General features: G+C 38.6%; 1 protein-coding gene and 1 pseudogene across 4 annotated transcripts in view; one reads left to right on the top strand and one right to left on the bottom strand.

The window, feature by feature from the left end:
• TMTC2 (transmembrane O-mannosyltransferase targeting cadherins 2) overlaps positions 1-23335 on the bottom strand; it is a 450431-nt gene that overhangs the window by 74728 nt on the left and 352368 nt on the right. For all 3 annotated transcript variants that reach the window (XM_080660474.1, XM_080660476.1, XM_080660475.1), the window contains one exon: positions 17191-17272. In XM_080660474.1, coding sequence (XP_080516600.1) covers positions 17191-17272 — 82 coding nt within the window. The remainder of the gene's footprint in view (positions 1-17190; positions 17273-23335) is intronic.
• Positions 10041-10613, top strand: LOC308244594 (high mobility group protein B1-like; annotated as a pseudogene). Its single transcript has one exon. The product of its transcript is annotated as a high mobility group protein B1-like (transcript).

Consider the following 23335-nt stretch of genomic DNA (forward strand, 5'->3'; position numbering starts at 1 on the left):
TTTGTTTTGTTCAACTTATAATTAAACTAAAGGGCACAGGGGATTTATCACAAAGTGGCTATGATCCTATAATTAGTAGCCAATCCATGACAAAGAACATCATTGGCATCCAGAAGAAATCGTTGATATCTGGGGACTTTTCAAAGACTCAGATCAATGGAACAGGGAAAGACCATGGTAGAAATATTGAGGCTGACTGGCCTTGGTGACATGTAATGGTAACAAGACGGGTGGGTAAAGGGGAAATGAGGCAAAATTTTCATGAGTGTTCCTATAGGGGAAGTGAATAATGCATTCCTGACAAGACAGAGTGGGTGAAAAGCAACAGTCAGGATTTATAGACTAGCGGTCCAAAGGAGATGCTGCTAAAGAAGGCTGGTTACTTGTTAATAGATGCTAATTTTGCCTGGGAGAACTAAAAACATGGAGGAGAAACTTCTTTGCTTTTCTGAAAACAGACTTGCTGAGCAACTCTTGAATTCAGGAATACTCTCACTCTTTAAAACCAATCTCTCTCCCCTTCCATTAGTTTTGGTTTGTGTTTTTTGTTTTTGGCACCCTGAGTTAAGAAAAGCTGTGGCTTACTGAGACCCAGTGAATTAGATATGCCAGAGTTACTGGCCAAATACAGAAGTACACCAGGCGAACAAGAAAAGCACACACAGGAGATCAATCTAGACCCCCTTATTTTAAGGCTGTGAGGCTGGATCTGTCCCTAAATGAATATGAGACCATGAATTTGCCCTGAATTGGACAAATAGCATGAAAGATGTCTAGTGAAAAGGAGATTAGAGAAACAGCAGTCCAGGGCTCCATGCTCAATTGAAAGGAGGTCAGGAAGGCTTTCATCTCTTCATTGAATTTATTTCTCCCTGGCCCTTTACAAAACGGGTACGATGCCAGAAAACCATTGAGGGATTTATGAAGACTGTCATATGGGGAATGGCATAGAGAAGAGGTAAAAGAGAAAGGAGGAATAGGGGATGGGATAAGGAGAGGGAAAGCAACACAGTCTCTTTACACATTTAAGTAATATATAGATCAATAGGGATCATGTGTGATCCAACAAGGAAGAGAACATCATACTAAGCTTCAAACAATCTGAGATTTATCACCTAAGAGAAACACACGAAGGAAAAGACATACCTAGATGAGGGGTAGACCCTAATCAAAGACACAGAGTTGAGTAGCCTCCTTTTGTTTTAGGATATTGTGCATTCTTAGACAAGGAAAGAGAAGAGGTAGACAGAAGGACTCACACAGATGCTGAGGTCACTGAAGAAAGGAGCTTAATCTGAGACTTAATTATGGTGGGTGGCAATGAAAAAGCGAGAGGTGGCTCATTGAGCTTACATCCTCTTGCTAAGGAGGGATCCATTTACACATAGTGCTCCCAGGCCATCTGCAAGGGCTTTTGGGAGGTACTGCTTTACGTGTCCACTGAGGCACAGAAGAGTAAATAGCAGGATACACAAACTTTGGAAACAACTGCTTTAATCAGAATGCAAACAAGAATCACAAAGTGCATGCATTAGCTAGATCAAAAGAGCAAGGACTGGGAAAATAGTATCCCTCTCTCTTCCCTTCCCCACTCCATCTCTCTTTCCTCCCTACCTCCTCTCCCTCTGTTGCTATAAATAATTGTTACTTATAATCCTCGTTCTTCTTGAAAGCAATTATTCTCTTTCTCTCTGGTCTTTAGTCTGTATGTTGATGGGTAAAGATTCCCCTTTATTTTTATTCCTAGGTTTTTATTCTACCTTCTCTTCCCTAATTTCTGCTCCTCATTTATATATCTTATTCAAACATTTTTCTATATGATTCATTCTCCAGGATCGTAGTAGAGTTTCTATTATAATTTTAAATAATAAATGGTCATTGTTACAATGAATGTACTGAGCATCTATTACAAGCTAGTTAGTTTACAAAATGTAAATGAATCCTCACAATTTGAGGCAGTAGCAATCATCTCCACATTAAGAAACTGAGGAGCAGAAAGGCTAGCAGAAGGCAGAACATGCTCAGGGAGATAATTAGCAGTAGGGCTGGGCATGCCTCATTTCCAAATCCATGATCCACTGTCCAAATCCATTACACCATCTACTCCCTAATCAAAAATTTAATTCAGCTCTTACAGTCTTTCTTTTGTGGTTTCTTGAGTCCTATACAAAGACAGATTCAAAAGAATATCAGTGAATTGTTGCTATGGTCTGAATGTTTGTGCCTCCTCTTCCTGCTCCTCCCACTCATGTGCTGAAATCTTAACCCTCAAGCCTATGGTACTTGGAGGTGAGCCTTTGAGAGGGGCTTAGGTCATGAGGGTAAAGCCCTAGTGAATGGCATTACTGCCCTTATAGGAGAGACCTCAGAAAGCTCCTTGCCTCTTCAAGTACTTGAGAACAGAGAGAGGGCAGCTGGAAATGATGAAGCAGGTATCCCCAGACACTGAACCTGCCAGAGCCATGACCTTGGACTTCCAGTCTCTGGAACTGTGAAAAATAAATGTCTGTTGTTCATAAGTAACACTCTTTATGGTATTTTGTTATAGCAGTCCAAAAGGACTAAGACAAGTACTCAACTGCAACTTTTGAGCAAAGCATGATGTAGTTATAAGTAATTTAAAACCAAGTGGACTCTATCCCCATATGAAAAATGGAAGCAGAGATGAGACCAGGGAGGAGTGAAAGTAACTGAAATCCAGTGCATCCTTCTTAATTGACCACCTTCTCTGTGCAAGGCACAGTGGTCAGTGCTGGAATCCCTGGAGCAAGGCAACTCTGGTTATTCCCCAAACTCTGGTTTTGATCCACAGCTTCCTCATTTATTTAAACAGCAATAACCTTGCTGTGTCATCAGAAGAATTAAAGGAGGCAGCATAAGAAAACCCCGCAGCATGTCTGGAGCCTGGCGTCTGGTCTTTATACTCCCCTCCACATGAGCGCCTTCCCTTCCTCTGTCCCTTTTAGCCTCTCTCCCTGCCCCGAGGACGGTCCTTCCTTCCTGAGGCCTTAAGTAAAGGATTAGGAGAGCCCCAGTCCTCCAAAACCTCAGCATTCTGGGTCTGTCACCAGTGGGGACCCACCAAGCTCATGTCTAGTAAGAGCCAATATCTTTGAAGGCTCAAAGCAAACCATAAACATATCATGGATTTAAGCGTCAGATGAGGTTAAAATCCTTGCTCTGACAACTTCCTAGAGCTAGAGTCTTCAATATGGCATACTTTGATACCTTAAATCTTGCATCTGTAATATAATGATAACATCATTTCTGCACAGGGTTAGTTACTCAAGTGATACAACATATACAAAAAAGCACCCAGCACTGGGTCAGAAACCTAAGAGTGGAACACTGAGCTTCAATAATAGCTCCATTATTAAAGAGTGTAGAGGTGTCCAGTGTACACCAAGCATTTTTCTTTATGTAAATTCTCAGAAATCTGGAGTCAAGGTCATACCATATTACTTGAATGCATTTAATCATTCTCATATTGTGAGGTATCTTATAATCTTTATATACTTAATAGGTTTTTTTTTTTGAAGAGTCATAATAAAACTTGGTGGGTGCTATAGTCTGAATGCTCATGTCCTCCCTAAATCCATGTTTTAAAATCCTAACTCCTCAGGGGATAGTTTTAGAGGCAGGGTCTTTTGGAGAGCTCTGCCCTCATAAATGGGACTAGTGCCCTCATAAAATAGGCTACAGAGAGATCCCTCATTCTTTCCACCAGGCAAGTATACAAGGAGAAGCCTGAAACCCAGAAGAGGGCCCTCACTGGACCATGCTGGCACCCCGAACTCAGACCTCCAGCCTCCAGAATTTTCTGTTGTTTAGGGTATAAGCCACCTAGTTTTGGTATTCTGCTACAGCAGCCTGAAGGAACTATGACAGTGGGACAGAACTGATGTTATCTCAGAATCTCAGAAGCATGGTGTTTTCAGCATTTTACATATGAGAAAATATGAGCTCTGAGAGTTTAAGACACTTGCTTAAAGTCACACAGCAAACAAGCACCCTTTCTGCATGACTATGCCAGGCCAGGTGACACCTGACTGCTACCGCCAATGAGTCAGTTTTTAAATGTGTTTTATGAAAGACACTAACATGCCTCAAAGTACACACTATATAGGTATTATATGTTGACATACAGGTAATGGTTTTAGTTTTGCTTTAAAAACTAAAATTTTATATAAGGTATATTTCTTTTTAATTAGTATTTTACATAACTTCATAACAAAGATTATTGAAAATAACTTTTAAAAGATCAATAAGTAGTGGATGCAAAATAAGACATATATGCATACACAATTCTTTCAGTCTCTCAAAAGACAATTCAAGTACGACTAAGAATAGAATGCTTATCAAAAATGCATAAAATTCCACAAGAAACCAGAAACACCAATCAGAAAGGATATATGCACCCCTCTGTTCAAATAGCACCATTTACAATAGCTAAGAGTGGGTTAAAAAACTGTGGTACATCTAACACAATGGAATACTATGCCACTATAAAAAAGAAGGAACTTTTACCATTTGCAGCAGCATAGATGGAACTGGAGAGCATTATGCTAAGCAAAATAAGCCAGTCGGAGAAAGATAAATATCACATGATCTCACTCATATGTGGGATATAATGATCAATGTAATTTGATAAACAAGAATAGATCCAGAGACAAATGGTAGGGGCGGGGGGTGGGTTAGAGAGCAACCAAAGGACTTGTATGCATGCATATTAGCATATCCAATGGACACAGGCACTGGGGCGGTGGGGGCTTGCCTGGGGTGGGAATAGCTAGTGGGGGGAGGGAGAAGGTCAATTGGGGCAAAAGAAGACATATGTAAAACTTTAGACAATAAAAAATAAAAATAAAATAAAAACTGAGGGAAAATTTAAAAAAAAGATTGCCTCATCATTTGATGAACTTAGGACCTTAAATGTGTTGTGCATATTTTATAAGATAAGTAGAAATAGTCTTCTGCCTCTGAAAGCCCATAATGATAAGGTGAATGACTCCCAAACAGTGTATTTGATACATATTACATCACCTAACAGTATAGCATCCATGGATATAAATAAAATCTCTGTTCATCTTGTATACTGACATAAGAGTCAATGACAATGCAGAGCAGCAGTCAGGAATGCTTTAGTTCAAACTGGCACTGAACCCTTGAGTAATCCACCTCACAGCTTGCCAACTTCATTCCTCATCTGTAAAATGGAGACATATGACTTCCCCACTTGGCTTTTGTGGGGATTAAATGAGATGCTACACGTGAATTTCTAAGGTCACAAAAGTACTCAGCAAATGTTTGTACTATTATTATATTTGATAAATTCATCATAGAAATATGGTATATAATAAATAATTCAGGCAAGATGCTTTTCTCTATTTTATTCTTTTCTCTTTAATGTTTATGTCTTAAATTTTACATGTTGAGTCCTGTTAAATAAATTTTAGATAATTATCTAGTTACTGCCAAAACCGGTTTGGCTCAGTGGATAGAGCGTCGGCCTGTGGACTGAAGGGTCCCGGGTTCGATTCCGGTCAAGGGCATGTACCTTGGTTGCGGGCACATCCCCAGTGGGGGGCGTGCAGGAGGCAGCTGATCGATGTCTCTCTCTCATCGATGTTTCTAGCTCTCTATCCCTCTCCCTTCCTCTCTGTGAAATATCAATAAAATATATTAAAAAAAAATTATCTAGTTACTGTAATACTTTTCCTATCTTTCCTACAAATGATCTAAATGATAAATTAAAATACTCATTCTTTTTCATTTTGTTAAAAACTACATTACTTCATAATGTGCTCATTAAAGAAAATGTGAAATAAGTAAAAACATTAAGCCTGTCCCCCCCCCCCCCAAAAAAAAAAAATTGGCTACAGAAGTCTAAAAAGCTAAAACATCCATTCTTAACATTATTTATTTTTTTTGCCTTTTTAATGACACAGTTATGTTGTAGATTAACCATTCTTTATTTATAATAACATGGGCAATGGTCTCATTACATATTCTTTATAAACTTAACATAGGATTTATAATAGTTTATCAAATGGGAATAACCTTTATTTAATCATTTCCAACTTTCAAGCATTTCCTATTTTTGCCTCCAATAAATAAAAATGCTGTTTTTCAATTACTATCTTTGTTGATATTTTCAAACATTAAAAAACTTAAATTTTCTTAAGATATATCATCGAGAGAATAATTAACAAAACTAAGAGCTAGAGCACCTCAAGGGAATTCACTGTTACCTGAATTTAAATTTCTTTAATTTCTAATAAAATTATATGTTTTACCTGTCTTTTAAAGCCTGTTATATTTTCTCTTTTAGGAATTATTTGTTCAAATCCCTTGGTCTTTGTATTCTATTTATTTTCCTTGTAGTTTTAGAGCTTTTGCTTTTATGGAAATTATTTCCTATCACTTTACTATTTGTTCTTTAACTATAGCCCTTTTGTAAAAAAATATTAATCCTTTAATTTTTCATTTAATTTGTGCTTGTAAGCTTAGAAAATTCTTTTCTTGCCACCCCCCCCCATTTTACCCATGTGAAAGTTTTAATTCCAAAATGCTTTGTAAAGTATCTTACATAAAACACACATAGGTATGAACATCAAAAAATATTAAATTACTAGACACACTGTAGTATCAGGGAATTTTAAAATAAAAAAAAATCATAGGTAAGAATTAAAATAGTGTGGAATAACATTTAAAAATAGTATCCAATTCTAATTATGTACCTGTGAATGGCTTGTGCTATCCTTGAGACACCAAACACTGATATTTTCACAAAATGTTTGGGTCTTATGCAGTAAATATACCAGTAATTGTAACCTCAAGGTACTTTTGCAAACACTCACCAAAAATGTATTTTCACTTTTAATCAAGGAAATATCATTATTTAGATCATTATTTAATTTAAATGACTGCTCTTGCAGTTTCAGAAGTGATTAAAAATGAAATGCTATAACACAACCAATTTCAGTTCATCATCATCTTCTAACTACTTTTAATTATGAATAAAAAAATAACCACAGGCCTCTCAACAATTCAACCCATATTTCAAGCTTCTTCTTTTCTCTCTTTTTTTTAAAAAATATATTTTATTGATTTTTTACAGAGAGGAAGGGAGAGGGATAGAGAGTTAGAAACATTGATGAGAGAGAAACATCGATCAGCTGCCTCCTGCACACCTCCCACTGGGGATGTGCCCGCAACCAAGTCACATGCCCTTGACCGGAATCGAACCTGGGACCCTTCAGTCCGCAGGCTGACGCTCTATCCACTGAGCCAAACCGGTTTTGGCTCTCTCTTTTTTTTTTAGAATATATTTTATTGATTTTTTACAGAGAGGAAGGGAGAGGGATAGAGAGTTAGAAACATCGATGAGAGAAAAACATCGATCAGCTGCGTCCTGCACACCTCCCACTGGGGATGTGCCCACAACCAAGGTACGTGCCCTTGACCAGAATCGAACCTGGGACCTTTCAGTCCGCAGGCCGACGCTCTATCCACTGAGCCAAACCGGTTTCGGCTTCTTTTCTCTTTTTGTGTTCACTGATGAACAATCAAACATATTTTGAACAATTTCCCCCAGTACTTATTTTAAAAATAAAATTTAATAGTATATAAACCATCCTGGAGAAAAACAGACTAGTACAATATTAATAGAAGATTTTGAACTTAAAAACTGAAAGAGCTGGACTATTTGACTTTTTCCACAACTACATATATTGAAAATTTCTGATTCACAGGGTTTAGATGATGAAAAAGATCAGAATCAAGAAAACACCGGGTAAGATGGTAAAGTGTTTGATAAATGCAGTAAGACATTTTCAGGATGCTAAAATTGATAGTAAAGCCAAATCATAATAATAATCCAGATAATTACAGTTTTTAAAATTTCTATACTTCTCTGTGGGCCCAAGAGAAAGAATGATATACTATCCTCAGTGTTAGAAATGATTTCATGGTTGTCTGGACCAACCCTCTCCCCTTTGAAAATACTTGAATTTTCTCAAATCTATATATATAAAAGCCTAAGTGACTGTCTGACCAGTAGCTATGATGCACAATGACTACCAAGGCAGGAGCTGCTGAGCTGTGGTGAGTTGGCAGCTGCGGTCCTCGGGTGACGCACCTGGAACCAGAGAGGAGGGAGCCCGATTCCAGGGTGTGTCACCTGAGAACCTCCCTCTTGCAATCCAGGGCCCCTTGGGGGATGTCAGAGAGCTGGTTTTGGCCCAATCACCCACAGGCCAGGCCAAGGGACCCCACTGGTGCACGAATCCGTGCATTGGGCCTCTATTACTATATAATAAAAGGGTAATATGCAAATCGACTCAATGGTGAAATTACTAGTCGCTATGATGCACACTGACCACCAGGGGGCAGACGCTCAATGCCAGAGCTGCCCCCTGGTGGTCAGTGCACACCCACAGTGGGCTCGTGGCTGGCGAGCACAGCGAGGTGGCAGGAACCTCTCCTGCCTCCACTGCAGGCAAGTGGTAAGGAGCAAGGGGTGCTGGACCGTGAGAGGGTGCAGGATGGGCTAAGGGACCCTCCCTGGAGTGCACGAATTTCGTGCACCGGGCCTCTAGTGTCCTTATAAACCCACACTTGAAAAATCTTCAGTGAGCACTCATTTCATAACCTGACAGCTCTCATAATTTGGATGTTACCCCTTCTATGAAGCCAGAAATGTATTTCTCATAGCTTCTAGTTATGGTCCTAGTTCTGTCCTTGACCTGTTCCCCAGACATAGGCTATGCCTTTTGCCTACTGCATTTTGTGTCCTTTGATGTTTTCCATCGCACCCCCTCATTTCTATAGGTTTGTCTGGTGACCTCCTACTCATCACTCCAATATAGCTTACATGCCAGTTGATTGAATGTGGTTCTCCTGCACCCCAGCCACCCAGGTCAAGGCATCTTTAAAAAACTAATTGCAATTGTTATTAAATAATTATTTACACAATTTGTGCCTCTCTCACCAGTTTGCAGTCTCCATTGGAACCTGTCTTGTTCCTTGCCATTTCCCTACATCTAATATAGTGCTTGATAAATACCGGGCTGGAGGAAGAGCTTCAGGACTCCTCACTACATAGCTGAACCCTGGGAAATGCACATCACCCAGAGAGAGTATCAATAATGAAGAAAGTGAAGCTAAAATCTGCACTCAGCAGCACATGGATAAGAGGTAGACGGGAAAGAAAAAAACAACAACAACATACAAGTCTATATAAAAGAGAACTTCTTAATAAGGTTTATCGCAATCTGCTCCCTTTCAATTTTTGATGCTTTGTTCTTAGTATTTAATGAATTCCCATTTGTATGGGTTTATACATACCAGGTAGTATTGACTCAAGTTGTCTGAATCTACATCAAATTTACTGCTGTGCACATAATGAAAACATCTATGATATGTTCTTTGCATGTCTTGACTGTCTTCTTTTTTTTTTTTTTTTAAATACATTTTATTGATTTTTTACAGAGAGGAAGGGAGAGGGATAGAGAGTTAGAAACATCGATGAGAGAGAAACATCGATCAGCTGCCTCCTGCACACCCCCTACTGGGGACGCGCCCGCAACCAAGGCACATGCCCTTGACCGGAATCGAACCTGGGACCCTTCAGTCCGCAGGCTGACGCTCTATCCACTGAGCCAAACCGGTTTTGGCTTGACTGTCTTCTTTTGACAGAAGCTTCCTATTGGAACTATAGGGAAAATCCATGGAAAATCCCTTGAATTACAGGCCCACAAGAGATACCAAGGCATCAAGTCCTCACCTTTGACATTTATAAACTAAATTCCATAAAGACTTCACATGATTTGTTTCATATGGACATTGGAATACACTGATGGCGCATAAAGACATCATTATACCATCCTTGATACCCTCATTTGAAACCTATTTTCTACACATTCCTTAAAATTTTGATGAAAACCAATGAGAAGAGCTCCACAGAGACAGCACCGACGCAAGTGTGAGCCAGCCAGGCACGGGGTGACTATGTGCTCACTGAGGAAAAGCAATTAAACATGGGCAAAGGAGATCCTACGAAGCTGAGAGGCAAAATGTCATCCTATGCTTTCTTTGTGCAAACTTTCCGGGAGGAACACAAGGAGCAGTATCCAGATGCTTCAGTCACCTTCTCAGAGTTTCCTAAGAAGTGCTCAGAGAGGTGGAAGACCATGTCTGTTAAGGAGAAAGGAAAAACTGAAGACATGGTAAAGGCCCAGTTATGAGAGAGAAATGAAAAGTTACATCCCTCCTAAAGGGGAAACAAAAAAGAAATTCAAAGCTCCCAATGCACCCAAGAGGCCTCCTTCGGCCTTTTTCTTGTTTTGTTCTGAGTATCACCCCAAAATCAAAGGAGAGCATTGACCTACCCATTGGTGACCTTGCAAAGAAGTGGGGAGAGGAGTGGGATCACACTGCTGCAGATACAAGCAGTCTTATGAAAAGAAGCCTGCTAAGCTGAAGGAGAGCTATGAAAAGGAGATTGCTGCATACAGAGCTAAAGGAAAGCCTGATGCGGCTAAAAAGGGAGTTGTCAAGGCTGAAAAAGCAAGAAAAAGAAGGAAGAAAAGGAAGAAGAGGAAGATGAATAGGAGGAGGAAGAAGAAGAAGATGATGAATAAGTTGGTTCTCGCAGGTTTTTTTTTTTTTTTTTTTTTTTTTTTTTGTCTATAAAGCATTTAATCCCCCCGTACACAACTCACTCCTTTTAAAGAAAAAAATTAAAATGTAAGGCTGTGTGATATTTGTTTTTAAACTGTACAGTGTCTTATTTTGTATAATTAACACATTACTGAATGTGTTTTTAGATAGTCCTGTCCTGGTGGTATTTTCAATAGAAACTAACCTTGCCTGGTATGCATGGGGGTTGTAAACTGGCATGGAAATTTAAAGTGGGTTCTTGTTGGTGCACAGCACACATTGGTTATATGTGGGGATGGTAGTTTTTTCATCTTCAGTTGTCTCTGATGCCACTTAACTGAATACCAGTCTTTCTGTTAACCGAATACCACTCTGTAATTGCAAAAAAAGTTGCAGCTGTTTTGTTGACATTCTGAACACTTCTCAGTAAATGCAATTTTTTTATTAGTGTTATTGTCCTTTGCATAGGTCTGATATTTTTCTTCTTGAGAGGAAGATAGTCTTGCTTTTGCCCATTTTGGATCATATGATTATTACAGCGTTTATCTTTTCACATAGTTAGCTGATAAAAAGCATTTGTCTGTACACCCTGCATACCCATGATGAGGGCAATGAGAATTGAATTGAGACCATTTTCATCCATAACAAACTCAAAATTCTGGTCAGTTGATAATTTTCACATAGCCCTGTTACATTTACAAAGTGCAAAGTAGTCACTCAACTCACAGTATGGAATTATTAGAATCAAGCATTTGAAAGTCTGTCCTTGAAGGACTAATAGGAAAGTTTGTATTAATCTTTACATGAGCACTTAAACTTTTTTTTTTAACTCCCATTACCATGTAATGGCTGTTATGTTTGCAGTTCCCATGTTAAAGAAGGCCTGAGAATGTATCCCCTAAAGTGTGAGCTTAAAATACAAGACTGCTGAAAGAAGTTTTCTGTGGACAGTAGTCCTGGCAAAGGCTCTGAAAAAAAAAAAAAAAAGAAAGAAAAAAAGTGCTGACTATAAATGTCTTCTATTTATCTAAATATGGATTGCTTAGGAAACTTGAGACTCCATTAAAGGTATTTTTAAGTAATTAGGCCAACTTTTAAAATTACATGCCACATTTAAGATCAGGTATATTTTCCAAATTATAGTTTGCTCCTTTATAAATCAAACTAGAGGCCCAGTGCATGAAATTAGTGCATGGAGGGGCGAGTGTCCCTCAGCCCAGCCTGCACCCTCTCCAATCTGGGACCCCTTGAGGGATGTCCAACTGCCCATTCAGGCCCAATCCCACTGACTCCCAACCGCTTGCCTGACTGCCTGCCTGATTGCCTCTAACCACTTCTGCCTGCCAGCCTGATCACCCCCTAACCACTCCCCTGCCAACCTGATCAACGCCTAGCTGCTCCCCTGCCAGCCTGATTGCCCCTAACTGCCCTTCCCTGCCAGCCTGGTCACCCCTAATTGCCCTCCTCCCCTGCAGGCCTTGTCCCTCCCAACTGCCCTCCCCTGCCGGCCATCTTGTGGCAGCCATCTTTTGTCCACATGGGGGCTGCCATCTTTGACCATATGGGGGTGGCCATCTTGTGTGTTGGAGTGACAGTCAATTTGCATATTACTCTTTTATTAGATAGGATAGACATGAGGGAAGAAGACACTTAAACTTTGTATCACATATTGAATTGTCCAATTTATTTGAATTTGATTTTTGTAAGACTCAAAACTCATTAGGGTCATATGTTTATCCTCTTAGCTATTTAGGAAACAATTTGGCAATTTTGTGGTTTTTGACATTATCATTCTCTTACGGTGCCAGTGTTTTAAATTACGTTCTTGTAATTTTACATGCTTTTGTGATGAAGTGCAGTTTTGTTACATAATTTTGACTTGGATATTTGCATTTGCATTTGTTTATGTAATTTCAGGAGGAATACTGAACATCTGAGTCCTGGATGATACTAATAAACTAATAATTGCAGAGGTTAACAAAAATAAAAACTAATGAGAAATTGAGTATATAGTAGAAACAACATGAAATCTGAGAATGGGAGAACATTTTGGAAACCCACATCCACCTCTTTCAGTTTACAAATGAGGAAATCTTAATCCCTGAAACTATAGGTACCAGATGCCTATCCTATATAATAAAGAGGGAATATGCTAATTTGTCCATTATGGTGTCTGAGTCACAACCAGTCAAATGTGCGCACGCACAGGAGCTGGGGGGAGCAGGGACAGGGTCCGGGGACTTGTGCCACTAGGACGTGAGGCTGCCGCTGGGGGCAGTCCCTCAGCGGAAGCGTGTGCAGGCCTGTGGAGCCACCCGGCTTGGAGGGGAGCATCAGGACGGGCCGCAGCGGTACCACCCCCCGACCCCCAGTGGAAGCGCATGCAGGTCTGTGGCGCCACCTGGCCCCCGAGCGCCACAGGATGGGGGCGGGGCCTCAGTGGAGAGCTCTCAGCATTCCTGTCTGAAGGCACGGAGAGGAAGGGAGAACCCATAGGCAGTTAGGGGGTTTAGGCCAGGAGGGAGTGCAGTTAGGGCCATCAGGGGAGCAGTTAGGGGCATCAGGCAGGCAGGCAAGTGAGTGCTGAGGAGCCAATGGTTCTGGATTGAGAGAGGGATCCCAGATTGGAGAGGGTCCAGGACAGGCTGAAGGACCCCCAACACCACATGCATGAATTTCGTGCACCAGGCCACTAGTATTTTATAAAATGGACCAATTTATTGAGTCCATTTTCTAGACTTGCCTGCTTTCTTTCTCACAAGCAACCTAAAGAAAAAAAGGCAATCCGCAATGCAATCCGTCCCCCCTAGATACAAAACTAGTGGATTCAAAATACAAGTAATTGATAGTGCTTTGAAATACTACCTTCCAATTGCCATTGCAGCCAGTTTAAATTCCTAAAATTCTCCCTGTCTAGTCCCAACTGGATGCTATTTTGCAAGTCAATTGTATCATTGATAAACAAATAAAAAACACATAAAATCACCCTGGATAGTGAATTTCTAATAGAACAAAACTCACCTACTCTGCATTTTCACAGGCATTTGACAGAGCATTTTGAAAAGATTCAGAACAACATGCATATTTCATTTAAACATTTATTTTTAAGCTGAAGAGGTATTGTTATTCATTCAATCCATGGGTATAAATATTCCAAGAATATCTATAAATAGTAACTGATATGAAAATCATAGTATGCATCTTCTTGGACAAGAATTAATAAAAATTCTAATGAAATAAACTTCCAGTCAATTTTGGAACACATATCCAATTCTAAAATAGAGAGTGCTCCTGAGTTCAACTGACAACTACTGCAGCACATTTCCATTTGCACAAAATGGAAAACAAGTCCCCTTTATTTTTAATTATCTTATAATTTTCTGAGGAAGGTAAGTATTTATATTCCTACAACCACTCCCTAGTCCAGGTCACCATCATTTCTTGCCTGAAACCCCAACAGAGCTCCCCTGGCTCTACTCTTACCTCTCCAGTCCTGTCCTGCTCTTACAGCAGAATAATAAAGTACAAACTCCTTAGTCTGGTCCACAAAGCCCGTGAGCTCTACCTCTGCCTCCTCTACAGTTTCATCTCCTCCACTTTCCCTTCCTGTCCAATCTACTCTTACTCACATTAGCCTTCTTTCTCTGTTGTGAAAGTAAACTTGGTCTTGCCTGTAATCTTTGAACTTACTGTTTCTTCTGTCTGAAAATCTTTTACCTCATTCTTCAAATAGCTGACTTAAGCTTACGGATTTCAAATATAAGCTCTTCAAAGATGCTCTACCTGACTAGTTGGTTTCAACAAGTACCCAACTTCTCACCTCATCACCTCCTAAAAATGAGAATATGCTGTTTATTTCCTACATCACCCTATTCATTTTCTAAAAACAGAACAATGTCTTGCATCTATTAGATTTATCTTATACATGTTAACATTAATAAAAAAGCTTTCTTAAGAATTTTAAGCTGTCATGACTTATATGACTTTGACATTCTAAAACTGAACAAAGGGACCGGCTAATAAAAAAAAAAATCTATCTACTTACACACCCATTTGCCTATCTACCAATGTTGCGAGAAGAAATGGACCATATAGCAGAAAAAGCAATAGCGGTTATAAAAGAACCCAAAATTTAGTTACCCACAACTAACTTACACATGTCAACTTCATTTTCCTAGACTTCGATTTGTATTTCAAATGGGTTATGTTAGATAATTTTAAAAGAAATTTCCAGTTCTTAATTTTAGTCATTTGAAGTACATACCCCTATATTAAAAATCATTAATATTCCATTAAGTGTGCATCTTTAATAACTTGATCACAGGGAAATAGACATTTCAATCACTCAGTTATGGGCTTTCTATCCATTTGTACCAGTAGATTATTTGTGCTATAATTTTTCCTTTTGATGTCTCATCTTGAGTGTCTTCCATTTCCTACCTGAGAGTGGGGGAAAGAATATTATAAAATTACACTGAATTATGTAGTCATTCCTCCCTTAGGTAATAAATCTTCTGATAATGAATATATGCCAAGATTTTTAAATAATCCAGGGGTACTAAAAAGAATCAGTTTTTAACACATGTATTTGCTAAACATGTGTTACCACTGTTTTCCAAATAACATACAATAATAAATTTGTTGCACTTTCTGTTAAAACTAAATCCAGCCCAGATGGTGTGGCTAAGTGGTTGAGCATTGACCCATGAGCCAGGAGGTCACTAGTTCAATTCCCGATCAGGGCACATGCCTGGGATACAGGCTTGATCCCCAGGAGGGGGCATGCAGAGGCAGCCAATTGGTGATTCTCATCATTAACGTTTCTATCTCTCTCTTCCTCTCCCTTCCTCTCTTTCTAAAACAAATAAAAACATATAAAACATTAAAATAAATCCAAAAATTTCTCATGGGAGAATTACTCACTACTACCACACTGAAAAAAAAAAAAATCAGAAGTATGATATAGTATAAAAGTAATAATAATACATACATACAAAGATAGAAGTGGGTAAAGACAGACCAGCCAGAATAAAAGAAGACTAAGGGGACTAATTCTTCAATATAATAGTGATATTTTCCATTTCAATTCAAAGGAAGCAATGATAAAGTTTAAAGGAATTGGTTGTGAAAAATCTAAAGCACGTAATAAAATTATGGGGAAACAAACTTAGAAGATGCAGTTAAGTAGAATTAGTTTGAGGCAAAAGGAAATGCTGGCAGCAAGATAAGGAAAAAACCAACAACAAGCCTATTTCATAAGATGCAATGACAGGAGGTCCTGCAACACTCAGAGAGATAATCATGGGACTATTCTAATGCACAGTAGGGGTACCCACAATAGTATCCACGAGAAAATCCTAACTTAAAATACTTCATATAAGAAAACCTGTAATAATAAGTTCTGTAGCAAACTTAAATTAGTTGACTATCTTAACCTGGCAATAAAATTGCACTGTGAAACAAAAGCAGAAGTGGTTAGGCAATAAGTTGTGTGAAATTACATGTTGTGTTATGCTGGAAAGATAAAGCATCCCAAACCTATAAACATATCCATACAATGTAAATAAACACATGGACTTGTGGTTGGTTCAGGGTATCCTCCATTTGACCACTTCCATGTTCCACCCTCATAGCCTGTCACTGATTTATTGTTACTCACTGGAAACTGCAAAAACAAATTAAATATTGTATAAGCATATTAGCTTTAATTCCTCAAGATTTAATTTACATCCACCTTTAAGTTTATTACTTGATAATAACTAACACACAGCAAAGCCAATAGTGGTCAAAAAAAATTTTTTTTCCTCAAGGGATCAGCAAAAGGAACTGTTTTGTGGCTCACCGAAAGCCATTCCAACTGCAAATCTGGTAGAAATAAGCACATCTTTCACAACAACAAACAAGCTATATTACTTTGCCTCACTTAACACATGACTCACTACTAATGACAGAGTAGAGTGTGACAGAGTTGTTACGTAAGTTCACTCTGGTATGATTAAGGACCAGGCTACACTGAATGAGAGAGCCTTTCTTTACACTGTGCACAGTTGATCCTTGACCTCAATCTCAGGCATGGAGAGGCTGGTGTGCATCCATATCTTCCACAAAGCAAGATTTTGAGGCCAAAATGTAAACCTCTAAAACTTCAAAATGACACATTCCATAAAAAATGCATTATCATTTACAATGAAAAGAGAGCTAGTAGTTGGATTATATACCATACATCAGGCCAGGAGAGAGATGTTTTCCCAACGAGACCTCATTTAAACTCCACAGTGGTGGTGAATGAAACAACTGTGAAAATGCCTTCCCTACTGAAGTCCTATGAAAATGACTAAAGGAAAACATAGTGGATAGCCCTCTTTAAGATACCCGTTTTGAGTGAGAAGAAAAGACTATGGAATGAGGCTAACTCTGCAACAACGAAGTCAATGTCCTCCCAAATTGTTCTTTGCTAGCAAAACCTAAAGCTCATACCAACATTAGTAGGAAATGCGGGGGACATGGAAAAAACTCTCGACCACTCACCATAATGCATGTAACAGTTTCCTTTGGTGGGATCCAGCTCAATAGCCTTCAAGAAGAACTTTTCAGCCTCACTCTTACGACCCTTGAAAAACAGAGAAAATGGATGATTCAGCAGCGGATCATGAGGGATTATTCTCCTCCTGGGCCCCAGTGAGCTGCCCCCTGGTTGTCTACTTGATAATCATCATAAAAAATGTATTGTTTTTATCTGAACAAAGATGATCAAGGAGAATGTACTGAGAGAGAAGACTGAAGCCGGAGCCCTGGGAAACACCAAGATTAGAAGAACAGACAAAAGTGAGTTCATCAAAGATCAAAGAGAAGAAGCCTGGCAGGGAAGCAAGAAAGAAAAGTAAAAAATGGTTTCAGAGAAACCAAAAGGATAAGATAGAAGGAATAACAAGAAACACCATCATCATTGTTTATTTTATATTCTCCCTTCAATTGCTTCCTTTTCATTTCTTCTTCTTCCTTGTAAAGAATTATGGCCATTTTAGCTTTGGAGAGGATTTTATCATAATTGCTCACTTTATACATGAAGAAACTAGTCAAATTTGTTGAATATCAAACAATATAGTTTATCTAGGACTTGCTGCTGTCATTCAGGACTAACATGCTGCTAATCCAGGATTCAATCCAAAATTAGGTTATCTTCCTAGCTATAGCTTTAAATAAACATTACTGACTGCATCTATGCTGACCGCAAGTGGCATCAAGGCACTGGGTAGTGTCCCAAGTTAAACACACACACACACACACACACACACACACACACATAAAACACACACACACACACAAAAAAAAAATCCCCACACAATCTTATCTACTTGTTCCTTCTAATGTATATATACTACCTACAACATGAACTTCAAATGATTTTTTTTTCTTTCTTGAAACCACTATTATGGAGATAAATCTTCCAAAACTAGAAGTGTATAATGAACCTAATATTCTACCCAACTTTGATTCATTTTTCCATATACCCTTTCCTTTAAGTTTATTCCCTCATTTAAAAGATTCACTCTTGCTTGCACATGCTTTGCTCATTCCTTTCCTAGCAGCCTCTGCCACCTATAACTAGTGTTCACCAAATGATCAGAAAACAGTTCATTTCTTCTTTTATTTTAATAAGGCTACTCCAGTCAACAATTCCTCTTTAACTCACACATCTCATCAAATATCCAGTAGTTAAAATTTTAATTCCCTGAAATATTTCTCCCAGCATTGTAACTTCAAAGGGAAAAAAAGGAAAACACAGGCAAAATGCTTCATATACATATCATACTTCCATGAAGTCAGTAAAAACTCGCAATAATCTTACCAAATTAGGATTCCTAAGTGATAAAATCACTGTAATGAGTCAGACAGTCTAACATATGAATTAAGAGCTAGATGCTAGGCAGGCACAGCAGCACCCAAATTTGTGTAGCTATGTGGCCATCAGAAAATTACACTGAGTGGCCAGATTATTATGATCTCTGAACACATAATAATCTTGCCACTCAGTGTGTGTGTGTGTGTGTGTGTGTGTGTGTGTGTGTGTGTGTGTGTATATATATATACACATTTTTAGAGGCCTGGTGCATGAATTCGTGCATGGGTGGGTGGGGTCCGGCCAGCCTGGCCAGGGGGAGGGGACATGGGCCTGCTGGTCGAACTCCTGGTCAAGGGGACAATTTGCATATTAGCCTTTTATTATACAGGATATACACTGAGTGGCCAGATTATTATGCGTTCAGAGATCATAATAATCTGGCCACTCAGTGTATTTCATCTCTTAGCTGGAATTTCTCTATTGCAAACCAGAAGATAGGTGGAACACAGAAAATACTTAGGGCAGTGGAAACTACTCGATATAATACTATAAGAATGAATACAGGAAATTACACATTTGTAAAATCCCATAGAATATATAACACAAAGAGTGAACCCTAATGTAAACTATGGACTTTAATTAATAGCAATGTGTCTGTATTAGCTCATCAATTGTAACAAATGTATGTCACTAATGCAAGTTCATAATAATAGGAAAGCTGTGTGAAGGGTGGCAAGATGGTGAGGGAACATATGGGAATTATCTGTACATTTGATTCAATTTTTTTATATCTAACACTTCTCTAAAAATAAAGCATATTATTTCAAAAGAAGATAATAAAATAGTTCATAAGGATATTAAATTTCTGAGGTAACACACATAAAGTCATTATTATATACTTAGGTACACTGTAATTCTATAATAAATGTTAATTATTATTTATATGTACATATATAGTGTGCAACAGAATGCAGAATTCTGAATGACAAAGAGTATGTTCTTTTATACACACCGCCTCAAAAACACATGGTCAGCTTTAAATCATCACTGGAAAATGATGTACAAAGAACTTGCAGATGATATTAAAAGAAAGATGCACAAAGAAAACTATCATTGGTAGAGAGTCTGTACAAATGTTATATGCAAAGATAAAAAGGATCTGTGAACTTTCTTCCACTTAAGTTTTTTAGGACAGAAGAGAAACAACTGGTTCATTTATCAATGTCATAGTAAATAGGGTAGTAAAATCCTCATCTGTAGTCAACTGGCAAAATAATCGTATACAGCATTAAAAACAGCCACCAGAACGCAAAGGGCAGTGGTCTCTGGTTACTCCAGGGACCAGGTTATTAAAGGCAATGAGTCCCACCAGTTCCTAGATACAAAATAAACACATTGAAGGACAGAACATTCTTTCTGGGGGTAAGTATCAAACCATCATGCAAAAACCTATCTTCTTGCCTTGGCTACTATTTATTTAGTCAAGTGCCAGATAATAAAGAGGAAAATAATATCCTAACAAGAATATACAAAATCGAGAGTCAACCAAATGCATAATCCATGTAGATACACACATTACTAGCTCTTACAACGGGATTATGGTGGCTGAGAGATAACACTCGGTGACCCCACTTCTAGGAATATATCCTAAGAACCCTGAAACACCAATCAGAAAGAACGCATGCACCCCTACGTTCATAGCTAATTTACAATAGCTAAGATCTGGAAACAGCCCAAGTGCCCGTCAGTAGAGGAGTGAATAAAAAAGATATGGTACATTTACACAAGGGAATACTATGCAATTGTAAAAAAAAGAAGGATCTCTTACTCTTTGAGACAGCATGGAGGGACCTGGAGGTTATTAAGCTAAGCAAAATAAGCCAGTCAGAGAAAGACAAGTATTGCATGATCTCACTTATATGTGGAATCTAAGTAACAAAATAAACTGATGAACAGAGTGGATCCAGAGACATGGAATCATGCAACAGAATGAAGAATCTCAGAGGGAAGGGAGGGAGTCGGGGTGGGAAGATATCAACCAAAGAATTTATATGCATAACCCATGGAAACAGACAACAGTGTGGTAGGCCTGGCGGGGGGGTGCAGGGTGGAAGAGGTCAATGGGGGCAGGGAAAGGGGACATCTGGAATACTTTCAACAATAAAGATACATTTTAAAAAATTACTCTTTCAACCATCATTGCTTTAGCGGGATGGTAGTTGAGAAGAGAATAAAGGTTTCTCAGCATGTTTTTCTGGTTGTCTTTTAGATTACGTCAGCATTTCCTAAAAGCATTATGGAGTAACCACTGGTTGTACAAACTCCTCAAATCAAGCACCATTACTCATTTGGTATATTGGCTTGGATTTTTGGACTCGTGTGTTGGTTCAGAAAAAAAGAAAAAGGGGAGGGGGAGAGATTGTGGTCAACTGTGACAAATAAGGGAAATGTGAGTTAAGAAGCTCAGGTTCTTCTGCTAGTTCTGTGACTTGTTTATTTGTTTGTTCCTTTATTTTTGTAGTTTAAAAATTATTTATTGAATGCCTACCATTTGTCTTACACAGTTCTGAGTACCAGGGATATAATGATGAACAGAGTGCTTGTCCTCTGTTCTAGTTACAGGAGGCACATAATGAACATATTACCCAGTAGTAGTAAGGGAATTAATTAGCCCCAGAGCAACAGTGGGCAAACAATTTCTCCAATTCTCTTTCAGAGAACTAGTTTAGACAGACAAGCCTATGTTTGAATCTTGCTCCCTCTACTTACTGAACTGTGTGACTATGAGTATCTTTTGTAATAACTGAGTCTCTTTTTCCTCATTTGGAAAAGTGAACACAGTTTTGAAGGATGGCTAATAAAATCACAAATAACTAGCTTCAGATCTGGCATATAAAGTCCTGGCATTCTTTGATTTTTCTTTCTTCTATCTCTTAAAAAGAATTCGTCCTCCCAAGTTTAATGTTGCCAAGTGGTTCCTAATTACCAAAATTCAAAAATCCATTTTAGAATTTCATGTCATGGTAGCAACTAAATTTCACCATTTTCCTACAAAATGACTCTCACTACTAACACTTTCTCCTCTCTCAAATAAAAGCTTTTTCAGTTCACACTGAATTTCATTTCACCAGATTAATGTTTCTTAAGCAGAACTGTTTTTGTGATGCCCTTATCCAAAAATATTTTAATAGCGCCATGTTTCCACTTTTTTTTCTATTTTTTTATTTTTAATAATTTTTATTGTTTAAAGTATTACATATGTTCCTTTTTTCCCCCCACTGACCCCCTCCAGCCACCCCCACCCCCTGCCCCAGGCCTTCAACACCCTATTATTGTATGTGTCCATGGGTTATGCATATATGCATACAAGGTCCTTGGTTAATTACTTCCCATCCACCCACCCTCCCCTGCTTTCCCTCTGAGATTCCACACTCTTTTCCATGCCTCCATTTCCCTGGATCCACTCCGTTCATCAGTTTATTTTGTTACTTAGATTCCACATATGAGTGCGATCATGTAATACTTGTCTTTCTCTGACTGACATTTCACTTAGCATGATATTCTCTGGGACATGCTGTCTCAAAGGGTAAGAGATCCTTCTTTTTTACAGCTGTATAGTATTCCATTGTAAAAGTCTTCCCTCCTCAAAAGAAGAAAAATCATTAAAAAAATCTAACAGTTCAACTAATTCCTACAAACCAAGATGATTTACATCAAATCACTTAATTCTCATGTCCCTTAAAGACACCAACTATACTCTACCAGAGCTAACCTTAATTACAGGCAAAGGGAAGGGACAGGACAGGGGTGACTTTCATGATAAAATATTTTATATCTATACTACCAAAACATTTCCCTCATCAAATTATCACATACCTAAATTTTGACTATGACATTCATATTTTAGGGAGAGAATAATATTTCTTCTCGTATGCATTATAATAGAATAAGGATACTGGATACAAAAATGAATGTGGCTGAATAGTTTACTGATAATAGATTGTGTTTTTCCTCCCTGAATTGTCTCCCAAGTCTCATTTTCTATGAATATCAATCCTTCTGGGACCTCTTTTCCTAAACACCCATAGCAGGAGCTTCCTGAAGGATGCATGGAATGTGGTATTGCCCTAAGGCCTAAGTTCATGGAAATGCATCAGATGACACTGAGGGTGGCTATTGGGGATAGGGAGTTGTTCAGGGGCAGCATCCAGAGGAAGTGTCAAAACCTCAGCGGGGCGGGATGGCTCTGTGGTATGCCTAGGTCAAGGCTGGGCCCCAGAACCAGGACTCTCAACCTGAGCAAAGCTGTCTTGAAACCCATTTCAAGTGCTATGGTAGAGCCATCAGACTTCCAGATGAAGGATTCAGCTCAGACCAAGTTGAGGAGGGTGGCTTCTCTCCAGCCTTGTGAGCATCATTAAGTCTCCCAGACGTAGTTGAAACTCTGGGAGGAAAGGAGGCCACAAAACAGGCTGAAATTGAATGGCTGACCAGAGCAGTATGGAAGACTGCAATACACTGAATTTTATTCAGAGAAGATAAAGTGGATCATTTACATACAGCTGACTTTATGGCCTGGAAGTCAGACATATTAAATGAGCAATGGGCACAAAAAATTTCAAAAAATAATGGCCAATATCCCTATAAAAGCATGTTAAACTTACTCAATATTTAATTTACCTAGAATTTAAATAAACATATTGAGATTCTATTATTTCCCCTGTTAATAAAGTTCCCCTCAAAATAATAGAACTCAGTATTACTAAGGGTTCATAAAAATAGGTGTTTATATCACACATAGCTAAAATATAATAAACTGTGATAGGACCT

This window comes from Plecotus auritus (assembly GCF_963455305.1).
Source record: "Plecotus auritus genome assembly, chromosome: 3".
Taxonomy (NCBI): Eukaryota; Metazoa; Chordata; class Mammalia; order Chiroptera; family Vespertilionidae; genus Plecotus; species Plecotus auritus.